General features: G+C 39.1%; 1 protein-coding gene across 2 annotated transcripts in view; it reads left to right on the top strand.

Moving 5' to 3' along the window:
- The window catches only part of pik3cb (phosphatidylinositol-4,5-bisphosphate 3-kinase, catalytic subunit beta), a 181,760-nt gene that overhangs the window by 145,865 nt on the left and 17,295 nt on the right, over positions 1–18,600 (top strand). For both annotated transcript variants that reach the window (XM_072255503.1, XM_072255504.1), the window contains exons 16-17: positions 10,123–10,301; positions 11,206–11,315. In XM_072255503.1, coding sequence (XP_072111604.1) covers positions 10,123–10,301; positions 11,206–11,315 — 289 coding nt within the window. The remainder of the gene's footprint in view (positions 1–10,122; positions 10,302–11,205; positions 11,316–18,600) is intronic.

Raw genomic sequence — 18,600 nt, 5'->3', positions numbered from 1 at the left:
CTTTTCATTTTGACTGGAATAAACATTTTCCCTTCTGAGTGAGGGAACGGTGTCCCTGAGTCCCAGATATCATTCGGTAGTTTGCTGTCAGGAAAGTACACACACTGAACATTTCAGCAACAACTTCTTCCCTTCTGCTTTTCTGAATGGGCAATGAACCCATGAATACAACACCAGTATTTTTCCACTCTCTTTTTGCACTTTTTTGCAGTACTTACTTATTTAATTTAATTTTATTTTATTTTATTTTACACATACTTATTGTAATCTGTATCTTTTATTTTTATATATTACAATGTACTGCTGCCACAAAACAACAAATTTTACAATATTCATACTAAACCAGATTCTGATTCTGTAATCTGATGGTGGAGAGGATGAAGCTATTCCTACAGTGTTGAGTGTGTGTTTTCAGGGTCCTGTACCATCTCTTTGGTAGCCATGAGAAGAAGGCATGTTCGATGTGATGGGGTTACTTAAAGATGGAGGCCTCCTCTCTGAGGCATTGCCTTTTGAAGGCATCCTGGATGCTGGGGAGGCTAGTGCCCATGATAGAACTGGCTGAGTTTACATCTTTCTGCAGTTTTTTTTCAATCCTCTGCAGTGGCCCCTCCATACCAGATGGTGATTGTCTCCATGGTGTGTCTCTAGAAATCTGCTAGGGCCTCAGTAATCTCCTCTCTTCCATCCCATAATTTAGGGTACATCTCCTCAAGCTGTGGGGATTCTATCCATGTCTATGTATTTTAGGATACCTAACACTTCCTCTCTGGTGATATTAATGTCCTTTATATTGCTGTTACCTCCACTGAACTCATTAACTTCCATGACCTTCTGTACAGTAAATAAAGATGAGAAGAGCTGATTTAGAAGGTCTCCCATTTTCCATGGTTCCACACAGAGATTACTACACGGATCCTTAAGGAGACCCACTCTCCATATCTCCCCATTGCTCTTAATTTACTTATAAACAGAATCTAAAACAATTCTGTCTTACCTGCCAGGGAAATCTATTGGTCACTTTTTGCCCTCCCAATTTCCTTCTGGTCTACTTTTACTTTCTGCTGTTCAAGGAATTTGCTTGATCCCATCTTCCAATACCTGACTTGTGGCTCTTTTTTTTTTTTTGCTGACCAGCATCTTAATATCTCTAGTCAGATAAGGTTCCCTAACCCTCCCAGACTTGCTCTTCACTCTAATAGGAACACGCTGGCCATGAACTTTTCTAGTCACACTTTTCAAAGCTTCTCACTTGCCAGGCGTATGTTTACCTGGAAAATAACCTCTTCCAATGAACTTTTGAGAGTTTCTGATGTTATCAAAATTAGCTTTCCACTCATTTAGTATTGAAAGTTGAGGACCAGTCCTTTTCTCCATGGTTATTTTGAAACAAATAAAATTATACTCACTGGTCCAAAGGTTAGGCCCCAAATAAGATTGAAGAATGTTAATTATAGAAGGGGAAAAAAACATGCAGTTTTTATTTACAATTGTAAATTTGGATCAAAAATCCTGATTTTTCACATTTTCTTCTCATCTAGTGCTTGTCCAGACTGCTGGACCACAATGGGTTTTGGCAGATAGCTAGCTGATTGGTTTCTGCTGGAATGGAGCTTAATTTCACAGTGTATCCTGCCTGTTGCAGCTGGTAATATCTGTAGAAATGCAGAATATCCAAGATCTTTATTTTCCCTTTTGAACTTCCTTTCCATAATGGAGATGATGAAAGGCCATCAGCCTGAAACATGAATTCTATTTCTCTCCATTCCAGCATCTACAGTTTACTTGTTAATGAATAAATAATTTAATCATGAGCTATCCCTCCATTTATTTGCTGTTTGAAGTGGCAGTTTCAGTAAACACATATACTTGAACCCTAAGGGTAAATATATTTTCATTGATTAAGTGCAAGAGGCATCAAACACTCTAGTATAGTCATTTAGAAATTGAGGTTGATGTCAACATGTCAACAACTGCAATGATCAATTCTGCACATCATACTTGTAACTTATGATAATAGCAGAGAAACTCTGACACATATTTTACCTTATTACTTTTGGCCACTTACCTAGTCTCCTTAAATTCCTTCTCCACTCTTGCCTCATTGGTCCAATTTCTGATTGATTCTCATGGGTGGTTAATTACGGCTTTTCCATAAGCTCTCCATTTGAAAAGCTTTGCAGAGAAGGCATCTTAGTTCCTAAATCATTGCTTCTTCCCTTAGTCCCTTTGTAAATAAGTAAATAAATATATACATACATACATACATTCATACATTTTGGTTTGTTAACTTATTGCTTATTCACTGTTTATCACAGAATCTATCTGTAGAACATCCTTAACACTGGCATCATCTGTAGTTTCCATATGTATACCAATAACATTAAGCTCCAGCTGTGTCAACCTGATGAATTCCCTTTTGCTGTTAGAAATCAAATGAAGTTCAAGGTCAAGTTTATCATCATTCAATCATACACATGTATACAGCTAAACAAAATATTCCTCTAGAGCCAGGGTGCAAACACAGTACGTATAGTCACCCACAGCACAGACAGTTACGATTCGGCACATACAGACACCGATCAAGTGCACTGGACAGGCTAGCAAGATATGCAGACAGGTCAGGCATGTATATAAGTGACACATATTAGAAGGAAGCATGGGTGGTATAATTTGGCTAAGGATATCAGATAAGGCAATGGGACAAGGTGTTCATATGCATAGAAGTTCTCTGAGGGGGAGAAGAGAAACTTTACCTCCTACCTCTCCTTTAAACTTTACCCCTCACTTCAAAAGCTTTGCCATGTAGGATTTGCCATTTCCATCCTCAGGAAGGGAAAAAAACTTTCATAATTTGATTATGTTTTATCATTTTAAATACTCGGAACTTAACATGGTCTGGACATTATGGCAAAGAAGCAAAACAGAGATGTTCCCCATGAGGGAAAAGAAATTGAGGGAGATTTGACAGAGGTGTACAAGTTGACATGTTTACGTGTGCTGACCTAGATGAGTGTTACTATCAGTTTATGGCACAAGGACTACAGGACGCACATTTAAGGTTTTGTACACAAGGGAAAACCTTGTTTGTTCAACAGTTGGAATAATAGAATATGCTGTCTATAGCTGTGGTGAAGGTGAAGATGATCAACAATGTTGAAAGGAAATTGGATCAGCAACAGAGACAAATAAGCTTGTAGATTGTTGATAGAACAGGGACTATGAGTGGCTCTGCAAAGAACTAATACGGACTTGATGGCTTCTGTCGCACAGTTACGATTCTATAACTAATGAAAATATCCATGCAAATATAAAACTAGCTTGTACCTTCTGGGTAATTTTCAAAAGAGAAGCCATGCATGGAAGCAATTTCATTGTGTGTTCTGAGATGTTTGAAAGAAAGCCAATTTGAAGTGGAGGTGGGTACTGCATAACATTGACTGCCATTAGGTAATCAGCCTAGTTGTAGGTGTTTGTTAAATGGAGAAATTGGCCTTTAGTTGGCCTGTCTGTTCAGATTTGATTGGTCAGTCTACAGAAGTGTGCTATTTTACTATACAGGACATCAGCTTGTAGTTACTGGTGATTTGTATCTGTCCACCTGTTATTGATTTCCTAAGTCACAGAGGACAATTGTAGCACCTGGAATCATCTTTTCTATGCAGTTTAGTGTTACATAAAACCATTTACAACATTTTAAACGTTTGCATATTAATCTGTTTGACGGTTGCCAAGCCACAGATATTTCTGCAATGCACTCCCTACCATAAGAACATATGCATTCATGTTGTGATGGGAAATGCTAAGCACATCAAATATAATTAAGTGTTGATCTGTGTTAATAGTGAAAAAATAATGAGAACTAAACTGCAGATGAAAATGGCTACTTGCAATTTGTTTCTGGAGCAGGAAGAATAATGTATAAATTTGTTGTTCCTTATTGCACCTTGTGACGCATCAGGCAGCATTTTTGTCATTTCCGTAGCATTTGACTTTTTATGAGGCCGAGTCGCTAGCTCAACACTCACCCCAGCATAGATGGAAAGCGTGCAAGGAGCCAGCTGAATTTGAACTTGGGACCATTAACTTTGAAGTCTGGTATAGATGCCACCACATCTCCAGCTGGCAAAACGTATAAATTTTGCTTGGGAGTTTGAAGCAAGTTGTGTCACTTTCTGCTGTAGTATTTGCCATCGGGTAGGCGGTGGTTTGAATACATGGTCAACTATGCGGCACCATGATAGCATTGTGGTTAGCGTGACGTTATTACAGCTTGGTAAGGAGTCCTCCCTGTGAACACTGGGGTTTCTTCCCACAGTCCAAAGATGTACTGGTTGGTAGGTTAATTTGTCATTGTAAATTGTCCTGTGATTCATCTGGGGGATTGCTGGGTGGCGCAGCTTGAAGGGCGGGAGGACCTACTCTGCACTGTATCTCAGTGATAATTAATTGGTCATTGTGAATTGTCCTGTGATCAGGTGAAGGTTAAATAGGTGGATGCTAGGAGGTGCAGTTTATTGGGTTGGAAAGGGCTGTACTGCACAGTAGCTCCAAATAAAAAAGTAAATACTTCTGGAAAGACTTTCCATGCTTACTCACTAAAACCTTTGTGGGCGCAAAGGATTTCCAAGCAAAATTTGGATGTATCATTTTGGCTTTACTATCTTGCAGAGTAATAGAATTGTAGACATGTTAGATTTACACCCTACGTTTTCAGTAGTTCCTTTCTTTATTCACTTTGACTTTGTCTTGTTCACTGTGCGGTGAAGATGAGTGGAAAGGCAAGATGAATATTTATGAAACTCCAAGAAAGAAATGTTAATTTGTAAAGGAATGAGTGTGTTAAGTAATTTATAAATTGTCAGAAGTAAGAAGTCTGAAAGCTGCCAAGGAGCTTTTGTTGTACCCAATTAATGAAAGCACAACAAGGAGGTGTTTAATTGTTTAAATAACATTGTCATGTGTTGTGAAATTTGTTGTTTTGTGGCAGCAATACAGTGCAAGACAAAAAAATTGCTGTAAGTTACAATAAAAATAAAAAGTGCAAAAAATGGTTAGTGTTCATGAACCGTTCAGAAATCTGGTGGCAGAGGAGAAGAACCTGTTTCTAAAATATTGAATGTGGGCTTTTGGGTTCCTGTACTCCATAACGTTAATAATGAGAAGAGGTCCTAGGTGTGAAGGGTCTTAATGATGGATGCCACCTTCTTGAGGCACTGTCCTTTGAAGATGTTTTTGATAGTGGGAAGGATTATGCCTGTGATGGAGCTGGCTGGATTTACAACCCTCTGCAGGTTCCTTAAATCCAATGCATTGGTGATTCATACCAAGTAGTGATGCAACCACTCAGACTGCTCTCCACGGTACATCATACATTAGTGAGTAAGCATGGAAATTTGTGAATCCTTGGTGACATAACATATACCAAATAATGAAGTTACATGCTCTGGAATTAATTCTGACCTTCCCACTCTTACCCATCATCTTGTGTTCTTTAATCTCCTTCTCCATTATTGTATCTCTTTCAATATAATTGCCTTATTGTCTTGAGACCTGATGAAGGGCCTCAGCCTGAAACATCAACTTTCTCCCCTCTCCATGGGTGCAGCCTGATTTGCTGAGTTCTTCCAGAATTTTCAGAATCAGATTTATTATCACTGGCACGTGTCGTGAAATTTGTTAATTTAGCAGCAGCAGTTCAATGCAATGCATAATATAGAAGAAAAAAAGTAAAAGTAAGTAAGTAAATCAATTATGGTATATGTATATTGAATAGATTAAAAATCGTGCAAAAACAGAAATAGTATATATTTAAAAAGTGAGGTAGTGTTCATGGGTTCAATGTCAAATTAGGAATTGAAATTTGTTTTCCATGTTCCAGCATCCTTTTATGGGAAACATTTCCAACTGAGTTGCCAGTGCTGATATCTAATTCCGAGCTTTTGTGATTATGACTTGGATATCGCCTTTATGTTGAGAGCGGTATAGATCCATAATGTGCACTTAATGAGAAGCTATTGTCAGCAAACACTTCAACAGAGCTTCTGCCTGGATTTCAACTAGGAGAAGCACATATGATACAAAAGCAACACAAATAAGAAATTTATATTGTGCTTTAAAATAGTTTGGAACTGGTTACTGCACCGCCTTTGCTAATACAGTACTCGGCTATCAAGCATTTGCTTTTAGGGATTATGAAAATTTAATGTTCCCTGCTGAGTTCAGGCTCTCCAAAGCATTTTCCACACAAGCAAGAAAATATGAAAATCCTATGAATTGTATGCTGTTTCCTTTTGGCAAATATCCATTGTTTGAGTGATTGTCAATGGGGTTGTTTATAACAGTGTCATTATAGGGCACAGTTTCTAATTGAGACCAACTGTATGTTCATTTTGCACACAGGGAATGTTCTATTCATACACCTTCTAAAGTAATTATTGCATTCTACCTCGTAATACTTTCACATATTATTATTCTTAATGCAGGAGCATTTATATTTGTCAAATTCTAGCTCAGATAACTGGCACTTGGGCCGATTTGCTTTTCCAGGGGGATGTTCACCCACTCCAGATCCAGCCCCCTTGAAGTATTACACTGGTATGGCCAAAACTGGATATAGAAGCATTCTATATTAAGTGCTCTTCCTTACGCTTCTAAGTTTTTAAGTATTAAAATGTCATTATTTTAGAATTTGAAAGTAGCTGTTGTATTTTGTTTGTCTGTGCTCTGCCTCTCTCTCTAGCATGCACCCCCCTCTCTATAGCACATGCGGGGGGGGGTTAGGGCGCACGAGAGAGAGAGGGAGGGAGGGTGGGTAGGGTGCAGGGAGAGGAGGGAGGGTGCATGCATAACAGGGGGAGGTGGGTAGGGTGCGTGCATGAGAGGGGTGGAGGCGAGTAGGGAGCTTGTGTGAGGGGAGAGCTGGGTAGGGTGTGCAATCAGGCAGGGCATGCAAGAAGGGGAGGTGGAGAGGGAGAGAGAGAGGGGAATATAAAAGCAATCTCTCACTTTATTTATTTGTGTGTGTATGTATATGTGTGTGTGTGTATCCGTTAGTCTTGCAAGACCATGGATCTGCACCTGGAAATTCTTCACTCTCCAGGGCGCAGGCCTGGGCGAGGTTGTATGGAAGACCGGCAGTTGCCCATGCTGCAAGTCTCCCCTCTCCACGACACCAATGTTGTCCAAGGGAAGGGCATTAGAGCCCATACAGCTTGGCACCAGTGTCGTCGCAGAGCAACGTGTGATTAAGTGCCTTGCTCAAGGACACAACACGCAGCCTCGGCTGGGGCTCGAACTCACGACCTTCAGATCGCTAGTCCAATGCCTTAACCACCTGACCGTGTGTGTGTGTGTGTGTGTGTGTGTGTGTGAGATATTGCTCCCCCCCCACCACCACTCACGAGGGAGAGATGGGGTGCGGTAGAGAGAAAGACCGTTGTCTGTTCCCCCGCGAGCATGTGTGCATCCTGTGCCCCCCCCCCCGCACATATTCTCACTCTCGCCCTCTCGTTCTCCCTCTTGTTTCCTCTGTTTCAGTTGTATGTTGTCAGGGCTTAATGATTTACTTGGGGTCAAATATGCCATATTTTACCATCTGGATCAATGATGTAGGAAGGGAATATTTATAAAGGCTGTCAGAACATGTGGCTCAAATTGTGGTATCTTTGGAACCTGGTTTCTGCCGTGAATGAAGAAAAATATCTTTTGATCGGGAGGGTCGTGGGTGGTGGTGTGGAGCTGGGAGAGAACAGTGGCAAGAGGAGAAAGCAGTTACGGCACAATAAACAACACAAGCTGAACTGTACTCGTGTGGTAATTATGTTATAATGAATTTCAGCAGGCAGGCTGTACTGTCATTCCACTCATTACTTTTTTTGCTGCCAGCTGCTCCAATTATGCTGTGCTTTCCAAAAAAATAGATTCAATTTATTTTGAGACATTTCTTCTATGTCTAAGGTTTCCAGTTGAAAAGTTGAACCTGAGATACAATATACTGATAACTTAGTCATTTGTTTTAATCTATTGAATTTTTAAAAATTATCATCTTGGAGCTTTGTTAAAGTTAACTATTTCAAATGCTCTTAGGGCAATACAGCACCTATAAAAAGTATTCGGCCCTGCCCCGGAAGGTTTCATGTTTTATTGTTTTACAACATTGAATCACAGTGAATTTGATTTGGCTTCTTTTGGACACTGATCAACAAGAAAAAATTCTTTCGTATGAAAGTGAAAGCAGGTCTGTACAAAGTGATTTAAATTAATTACAAGTATAAAACACAAAATAATTGATTGCATAGGTATTCACCCCATTTTTAATATGGCACACCGAATCATCACTTTTGTAGCCAGTTGGTTTTAGAAGTCATGTTAGTTGAATGGAGATTTCTGTGTGCAGTCAAGGTGTTTCAATTGACTGTAGTAAAAATACACCTGTATCTGGAAGGTCCAAGTGCTTGTGAGTCAGTATCCTGGGAAAAACTACACCATGAGGAACACTCCAAGCAACTCCACAAAAAGGTTGTTGAAAAGTACAAACCAAGAGATGGATACAAGAAAATTTCCAAGTCACTGAATATCCCTTGGAGTACTGTTAAGTCAATCATCAAGAAATGGAAAGAATATGGCACAGCTGTAAATCTGCCTAGAGTAGGCCATCCTCAAATACTGAGTCATGGTGAAAGAAGGGGACTTAGGGAGGCCAGCAAGCGACCTATGATAACTCTGGAGGAGCTACAAGCTTCAGTGGCTGAGATGGGAAAGACTGCACATACAACAACTGTTGCCTGGGTGCTTCACCGGTGACAGCTTTATGGGAGAGTGGCAAAGAGAAGGCCACTGTGGGGGAAAAAAAACACGTGAAATTTCAGCTAGTGTTTGCCAGGAGGCATGTGGGAGACTCTGAAGTCAGCTGGAAGAAGGTTCTATGGTCTGATGAAACCAAAGTTGAGCTTTTTGGCCACTAGACTAAACACTACGTTTGGTGTAAACCAAACACTGCACATGGAAAACACACCATCCCTACTGTGAAGCATGATGGTGGCTACATCATGTTGTGGTGATGCTTCGCTGCAGCAGGCCCTGGAAGGCTTGTGAAGGTAGAGGGTAAAATGGATGCAGCAAAATGCGGGGAAATTCTGGAGGAAAACCTGATGCAGTCTGCAAGAGAACTGCGATTTGGGAGAAGATTTGTTTTCCAGCAAGACAATGACCCCAAACATAAAGCCAAAGCTACACAGGAATGGCTTAAAAGAACAAAGTTAACATCCTGGAGTGGTCAATTCAGAGTCCAGACCTCAATTCTGTTGAGAATTTGTGGCTGGACTTGAAAAGGGCTGTTCACTCATCCCATGCAATCTGACAGAGCTTGTGCAGTTTGGTAAAGGAGAATGGGGAGAAATTGCAGTGTCCAGATTTGCAAAGCTGATACAGACCTATCCAAACAGACTCAAGGCTGTAATTTCTGCCAAAAGTCTGACTAACTACTAAAAGTCTACTAAATACTGACTTGAATTGGGTGTGTAATTATACATTCAATTATTTTGTGTTTAATAATTGTAATAAATTTAGACCAGTTTGTAGAAATTTGTTTTCACTTTGATATAGAAGAGTATTTTCTGTTGATCAATGTCAAAAAAGCCAAATTAAATCCACTGTGATTCAATGTTGTAAAACAATAAAACATGAAACTTCCAAGGGGGTTGAATATTGTAAATATGAATGAGTGGCCCGAATAAAAACTTTAGGTCAGACTAAATAGAATGAGACTTTATACACAATTCCCTTAGCAACAGCTATACTTTGTGTTTATACTGAACTCCTAAAGACGATAACCTGTTATGTGTTTCATTTTGGCATGCAATTACCTTTAATGTTCATTGAAAATCATCATTGATATTTCAAGTGTTAGTAATACACAGTGGGAAATTAAGAGGTGCAAGAGACTGCAGTGTGAGATTAACTGTATTACCAATAATTTTGTACAAACTAGTTGATGCCATTAAATCAGCAAATAGTTATATTGTTAAGGTGCTGTTTCCTAATATCACATATCACAGAGAAAGTTTGGCTGTTTGTATGAATTTTCAGAGGAAGAAACAGCTTGTTTTTGTTTTGTTACAGGTGGAAGCCTTGAATAAGATGAAAGCTATCAATAATCTAGTTAAAATAAGTTCCCTGAAGGTGGCAAAGAATAAATTAAAAGATGTGATGCATACCTGCTTAAAACAGCCCATATACAAGGAAGCATTATCTGACTTCAGATCACCACTGGATCCTAGTGTTATCCTTTCAGAGCTGAAGTAAGTTTGTTCATTTTTTCTACATAAGAGTTTGGAAAAATTGCTGTATTTGTAATTGTTCCAATTGCACACTGACCTTACTAGAATGCCATGAGCTTGTAAACTCGATTCAAACTGTGGGAGTCCATCCCCTCCCACGGATAAACCCATCATGAATGCAAAGTGTAGGTTGACTTGTGCAGTAGAAGGTTATTGAGAGAAATTATGGGCATAAATTTTCAATGACTCATGGGGTAAATAGAACCTGCTTATTTTGCTGAGCTATTCAGACCAAAAAAAATAGCAGATTGAGTCATGATCATAGCCGAGGCAGCAATTCAGGATTTAATTTGATGTCAGCTTTCAAGTGTAGAAATGTAATTAGTGATCTTACACTAACAGTCTTCAACTTCAATGTAAAACAAAGGTTAAAAGTTCAGGAAAAAATTTTAAAAATGAAGTTTAAAAAGTATTTAACTGAAAATCTGCAATAAAACATAAGCAAGGAGATCAATCCATACATAAATTAAATTTTCATAACCGGTGATGCATTGCTGCTGAAAACTATTAAAAAATGTTTTGTGCCATTGGTAAATATGATTCTATTAAGTAGCTGTCCTTGCTATGGTTAGTAAGAGTATAATAATAATTCACTTAGACTCAATCTCAGCACTTGGTTTTTGCTAGTTAAATTGATCTTACCTTGAGCTAGACAAGTTTGCTTCACATGTTTTATTCTGTCTCTTATTATCGAAGTGGAGTAACAGCAGTAAATCTAAATACGTAATTATGTTTGAATAAAATTGAGCCCAATACTGTAAAATGAGCAATTCGCAAACAATTTGGTCATTAGTAGTATGAAGTGATTTGACATTTTAACAATATTCTGTTTTTGCATTAATATGATCCTTCTTGACTTTAATAGCATAGAAAAATGCAAGTTCATGGATTCCAAAATGAAGCCTCTTTGGATTCTATATAACAATAAGATGGTGGGAGGAGAGCCGGTGGGGATTATCTTCAAAAATGGTGATGGTAAGCCTTCCTAATTTAATACCTAGTGTTATTATAACCGTTGTTGCAATGATAACATATATATGTAAAGATCATTGCAGGTGTAATAACATGTTTAATGGGATACTAAAACATGACAAGAAGGGATGTTGGAAAAAATAAACAGAACTGGGTTAAGAGCAAAGTTTAATCGATTCTTTGGCATGTTTCCCTTTCTGTTCGGAAATAACGCCCTGTTGTGCATCGGAGAACAGGTTTAAGTGTGATTTATGCTAGTGTTTAAGATAGTGGTCACCAACCGGTCGATCGCTGAGACCTTCCCAGTAGATCCCGAAAAAAATGAAAAATAAATACACAAATACTGTTGTAATGTGAGCATTATAAAAATAAGTAATACTAATTAGGATAATGGTAATATAGCAATACTTCTGCTACTGAAAGCTGTTTGTAAAGAGAGATTGCTTGTGGGTTGCGGGGTTTTAGTTCCGTTCTTTCTGCCCAGTGCGCATGTGTGTAGCTCCCTCGCCATGCACCACGGTAGAAAAGACTGGAAGTAAAACCCCGCAACCCAGAAATACTATCATAATTAGTATTACTTATTTTTATAATGCTCACATTACAACACCTTTAATTCTATGTTTCATTATTTAATTTTATTTCAACACGAAAAATAAATGAATAAAAATTGATTGTTGCACTCAGTGTGATGACTGGGGCTGAATACTTTCTGCTAGTTCCCTGAAATTTGGCTCATAACTACAGGCAGCCAGTTTGAGACCGTCTGTGAGGTGTCTGTCAGTAAGACAGCTCCTGTACTTAGATTTCATGATTGTCATCTGTTGCAGCACAGTGCCCTCGCAAACCTCCTGACAGACTGAATACTTGAATGGACAGTTTACTTTGTTAGACTGAATGTTGAATCTGCCGTGTTTTTCAGGTATTTTGTATTGGTAAACTGTTACTGAGACACTAGTATAAGTTTCAGAGGTACGCAAGATAATGACACCACTGTTTTTTGTTTCCCAGTTCTTTTACATTTGGGGAATGTTGGAATTTAAAGGGGGAGAATTGTTGTAATGTGAGCATTATAAAGATAAGTTAATACCAATTAGGATAACGGTAATATAGCCATACTCCCACCACAGAAACCTGTTTGTAAACAGAGGTTGTTTTCGGGGTTGCGGGGTTCTACTTCCGGTCTTTTCTGTGCATGTGTGTATAAGCCCCTCCACCGTATTGGTTTTGCCGTCCCAGATAAAGTTGTTCCTCTGGACATGAAGTTGTCGAGTGATCCTTTTTCAAAGTAGAAGTTACTACAAAAGGTATGAAGTATTGTAATATTCTTAAAGAAAGACAGCTATGGCCTGTTTGATATGCTAGTTACAGCATTTTCTTGGTTGAATTAATTTGAAAGTTTGACAAAAGCATTTTATGTAATTCAAATACGATTAGCCCAAATAAAAGGCCTCAAGTTGGAAGTGCAATCTGAGCTGTTTTTTCTCTAAACGATTCAGTGGGTAGATCTTGCCTTTCACTAAGGCCGAGGTAGGGGATCTTGGGCTTAAAAAGGTTGGCGACCACTAGTTTAAGATTTATAAAGTATCATTAGTAGCAGTACTCTGAACATGTGCAGTGGAATAAATTTGTTTCACAATCTAATGTCAGCATATACTGTACCTTCCTGTTCTTTTGTGGGTGAGGGTGCCTTAGGAGTCTTGATGTATTTAATTGTGTGTAGTATAAACTTAGTATCAGGCACATATCTATAATTGTTTGATTATCGTCTCAAACTTTGATCTTAGTTTGTGACCATACTTCTGTAATAAGTTAACAGCATCATGACTTCCAAGCTTACCAGTCTGGATTGTTGACCTAGAATGGAAAAGGTACATTTGAGCAGTACAGCTGGATATAATAGAGGCCATTTGGCTTTGTTTTAACATTGTTAAGATTAATGTTTGCTTCAAAAGCAGAAGGAAAGTAAAATCCTATTGGTCTGTTGTTAATGAACTGCAGCAGTGACCTCTTCTGGTCAGAACCCAAATCCCTTTTCACTTAAGTAACAGTGTGAAGAATGAGTTGGTTGCTCAGTTGTCCGTTAAGCAAAACTGATTTGACTGTTTAGCCTTTACCAAGAGGACAGAGCAAAACAAAGACTTTTGTAGATAAATACAGTATGGTGCCTTTCCCATTATCCAGAATTACTTCACAGCCACTTGAGTGCTCAAAGTGCAGCCAGCTATCTGATGGAAACTGCAGCAACAAATTTGTGCACAGCAAGCTGCCACAACCAGCACTGTGATAGTGAGTGAATACTTATTTAAGACATATTGAGTTAGGGATAGCCATTAGTCAGGATATGGGAGAGAATTTCCTCCTTTGCTGTTCAGAACAGAGCCACAGAAATGTTAGCTTCCACCTGAGAGTACAGACTAGGCTAGGTTTAAGGTTTCATCCAAAAGACAGCAAACTCTCAATTTTTTCACAGTTGTATTAAGCTCAGATTTTTGTGCACAGATCCCTGGCTATCAGCATAAAAATTTGTGACAAAGTAAAAGGAAGCTTAACAATTTGCAGTATCTCATGATGAAGCCAATATCTGGTTGTAAAGTGTGGAGGGTTTTTAAATTAGAGCTGTGCAGGGAATTCACAGGGACTGCTCACGCCTTTACAAGTAGTGTGTTGCACATTTACAGGTAGTGTGACAATTGTGCTGAGTTTATTGTTTATGTCCATAGTTTTCTAATTAAATTGCTCTAGTATTATTAAGGGCTCTGTTCTGAGTTTTGGTGCGCCCACCCACCAAGATGGCTGCAGATCCAAGATCTGGCACCACTACTATGACTGAATAATAGAATGGAGAAGCATAGTGCTATTTGGCTGGTGACACCACCATTGTTCTTGCAAAACAAAACAGTTGGTTCTAAGGTATGGCTTCCAAAGCATGCTGTTGAGAATTGAGCACAATATTCCAGTTGAGGCCAAGTTAGTGTTGATTATATTTAATATAAACTTTCTGATTATTATTTAACTTCGGAATTGATTGCTTAGCTCCTTGTTCCACTTCTTTTCTCTTCAACTTATGTACCTGTTCAAGATTGCATAGTGATTATTCCTTGGCAAATAGTGTCTACTAAAATCAAACCAGGTACTTTTTTTCCTGCATTGTTCAGGTTAGTGCAGCCATAATCAGAAATGCATCATTATTCACACCAACATCTAGCTTTACCAACGTTAACTGACGATAGTAAGTGCAACTGATAACCATGGTGAACAGCCTTTGGACAGCTAGGATTGTTACATTCACCGTTGAAGGGACATTCTGCTGACATAAGGAGAATGCTACAGGGCAGTTTCACAACTCACTGAAGGATGTTAGAAAAGCTCCAGGTCCTCAGACTGTGTTCAAAATAACAGAGAAAGCTTTCTCTAAAACATAACTGCTGATTCACTGGGAGCCTCAGTGGTGATACTTTCCTGCAACTGTCACACCATCTGACTTGCCTCTGCACAGTGAGAAAGTGATTTGCCCTGCAGGTATAGAGTGCTTGCAGGTTCAGAACAGATTAGAACAACAAAAATACCCAGTAGTGCAGAACTTTAACATTCTAGTATCTCATCAGTTTTGCTGTCTTACAAGGGTTTCAGCATCCTCACACTAATGGCCCCTTTGACGCTAAGAGTCTGCCTGCTTGCTGGGAATCTACTTCCTATGTGCACACCCTTGATGACCCATCAGAGGTTCTTAGCTTCTATGGGTGGATTTCTTTCTTGTGCCTGAGATCAGTTAGAAGAATGGTACAATAATTGACAGCAGGACACGTGTGAACATGCTGCCCAAGTAAGACATGATGGAAATGTCTTTGCAGGGAGCACGCGGAGTGGGGCATCGGTGTCTTGGAGCTGTGCAGATTGTGGCTGGTTCTTACATTTTAGTGATCTGAGGCTTGGTGGCTCTTCGATCCATGGTCTTTGTTTTCAGGAATAAGTGCAGCATTCCTGTGGCATCTCTTGTGCACTGCCCACCCTCTTGTCCCTCACTGCCTTCGCCAAACTGGAGCTGATGGAGGACATTGTGCAAGTCCTTCATCGTGACCTCATTGGAGCCTGACCTCTGTGTGGGATATGCACACAGTTGCAGTTTGTAACACTTAGTGACAGTGGAAGTATGTTTCTCACCATAGGTGACGGATCCTCAGTTCTACCTGATGCTATCCAAGCCAATTCTCCCAGGGTTTTCTAATGACAACTCCAGTGGATTTCCTGGCAACTCTAACCACAACTCCCGCCACTCAACTTATTCCTCAGCAGCAGAAACAGAATATCTATGCTATGACTTTCCTGAATAGGTGACCCACATTCTTCACCTCCAATCACGTTTCCTCCTTTATCTTTGAAAGGACCTACCCATTCCTTCATTATCCTCTTGCTCTTGATGTATGTATAGAACGCCTTGTGATTCTCTTTAATCCTATCTGCAACAAACTTTTTGTGACCCTTCCTGGTTTTCTAATTCCATTACTGAGTTCTTTTCTGGCTTCTTTATAATTTTTGAGGGCTCTGTTTGATTTTAGCTTCCTAAACCTCACAAATTCCTTTATCTTAACTAAATTCACCACCTCCTTTGACATCCAAGTACCAGGAATCTCAGAAATATGTCCATAAGTGAATGAGTTATTTTCAGTGTGTAACTCAAAGCTGATGGAATGTTTTATTGTAGAAACAGAACTGTCAAACACAAGTCTGCAGAAGCTCTGAAGGGGTTTCATGGTACATTGGTCAGACCACACTCAGAGTACAGCTCTGATCACCATTCCACAGAAGATATGCATATGTTGGAAGGGATACAGAAAAAGAAACAACACAAGGACGTGAACTATGAGGAAAGATTATAGAAATCTGAGACTTGCAGTAAAGTGGTTGAGGGAGGAGGGGAACTCATCTAGATAACTTCAAAGTCACCAGTGAAGAAGAAACGGAAGACTTAAATGGAAACTGGTGAAAACCAAGTTAAAACATTTAAACAGGAAGCAGTTCACTGTGACATGGTGCATATTTGAAAACTGCTTGAAGTGTTTGAGTTCATGTCATATGTTATTTGCAGAGTAGACTTGTCTTTTTTCTCCATCCACTTTCAACGCTGTTTCATCTCTCACATCAACTTCCTCCCCCCATCCCTCCATTCCCTCCTCTTCTTCATCCTTGCCTCTCCTGTTTGGCTGCCCTTTCAGGAGAAAGAAACTAACTGTAATCAGTTATACAGCGCAAAAGCAATCCCTTCAGATCACTGAGTCCATTACAGTCCATTATTAAGGCTGAAATTTTAGAGTATTTGGAAGTGCATGATAAAAATACGTTGAAGTCAGCTTGGTTTTGTTAGGGAAGATCTTGACTGAAAATACCTGTTAGAGGTCTTTGAGAAGGTAACAAGCATATTAGAGTGTCAGTGCATGTTATTTACTTCGATTTTCAGAAGGCTTTTGACAAGGTGCCACACATGAGGCTGCAAAGCAAGATTAGAGAGCATGGTGTTAAAGGCAATGTATTGGCATGTATTGAAGATTGCCAGGCTGACAAAGGCAGAGAGTAAGGATATAGGAAACTTTGTCAGGATGGCTGTAGGTAACTAGTGAAGATCTGCGGGTTTGGTACCACAACAGTTCACTTTATGCATCAATGATCTGGATGAAAGAACTGATGGCATAGTGCTAAGTTTGCAGATGATACAAAGGGACACGGTCAGACTGATAATGTTGTGAGATCAGGCGGTCTGCCTTCTCCCTTCCTCATCCCCAAACCATCTTCTGCCCTTTTTCCTCATTTCCCAGTTCTCCTACTTCGGTCATTTTCCATGATGGTATTTGCACTGGAGCCAAGTACAGTACCACATTCTAATCCAAGTCTAGTTTTAAAAGGTCATATAACAGGAGGTTAATTTTGAAATGTGTAATTGGAGGAGTTCTAGAGTCAATGGCTCAGACAGATACAGGCATTGACACGATGGAAGGACATAAAGCCAGCGTTGAAGGAGGGCAGATCTTGGATGGTTGTAGTGTTGGAAGAGATTACAGGTCGGATGGAGCAAGACTGTGGATGGATTTATAAAAACAAGCAGGTTAAACTTTTAAAATAAAGGTGCTTGTATGTCAACCATATCCTTCTGTAAACACAACAGGGGCAAATAAGTATTACATTTGTACATTTAAAATTATTTTGCCTTAACCTACAAATGTAAATTCACCACTTTGAGCTCAGTGAATGAACGTAGACAGTAAATCCAGTAGGAATCCACTGTAAATGGGACACTTTTCATACTTTGACTTCTGTGGAAAAACAATATGGAAAACAGAAAATGTCTGGAATATAGAATATAAGGGTTATTAAGTACAGTGTTTTAAATGTAAAGATGGTACTGCAAAAAAATCAAAACTCTAGCAGTTTGCTCTATATTTTATCAGAATTGCTTCAAAACTTCAAAGGTTCCTACCTCAGGGTTTGGGCTTTACAATTTCTTGTAATTGACTGGTTATTCTAATTCTAAGTCTGCTGTCAAGGCAGGATTTTGGAATGTGTACAAAGCAGTTCAATGTTTTTATTTTTGAAGGAATACTTAAAGATATCACTCTCTCTTAGGTATCTTAATTCTACATTTAATTTAGTGATTGAACACATTTAAAATGGAAGAAAGCACAGTTTCATAAGTTGAATGTGCTTAAAATGCCTGATAGAGCTTGTACAAAGTTTGTATATATGAACAAGATGGATCATATAGCCTGTAAGAACTTGTAGGAGTGATCAGAGATTCATATTACACAGCCGTAGAATAGGATCAGGGCCTGCATTTTAAGCTGATATTTCAGCCAAATTAACCAATGTGAAAATTTCTTTCCATTCTCAAGCCAAGTTCAAATGAGCGACTTTAAACTGCTACATCATTCCCATGTGTACAGTTCTGAAAAACTGAGAGAAAGTTAGTGTTCAGGATTTATCGCACTTATATAAAAGGTGTGGATACCAAACAGCAAGTCAAGCATGGATAAACTTCAATATCATGGCTTCTAATGATCTCATGATAGGTACAAGCCATTATCAGCAGTTCTCATTCTAAGGCGCTAAAAAGAAACTTTGCAGCTTTGTTTTTACACTTCAAATATGGAAGCTGCACAAAAAAAAACAAAAGAAATTCCTAATTGGGTGAGTTTCAAGAAAATGAGATGGAGACTCGCTTGGTTGGCGGCATCCGCTAACTGGATTGTAAAAGTACACTAACGTGAGATTGGACAGCATTTGTTTATGAATGTTAATT

This window comes from Mobula birostris, chromosome 4, assembly GCF_030028105.1.
Source record: "Mobula birostris isolate sMobBir1 chromosome 4, sMobBir1.hap1, whole genome shotgun sequence".
NCBI lineage: Eukaryota > Metazoa > Chordata > Chondrichthyes > Myliobatiformes > Myliobatidae > Mobula > Mobula birostris.
This window is presented reverse-complemented; position numbering and strand designations above follow the sequence as displayed.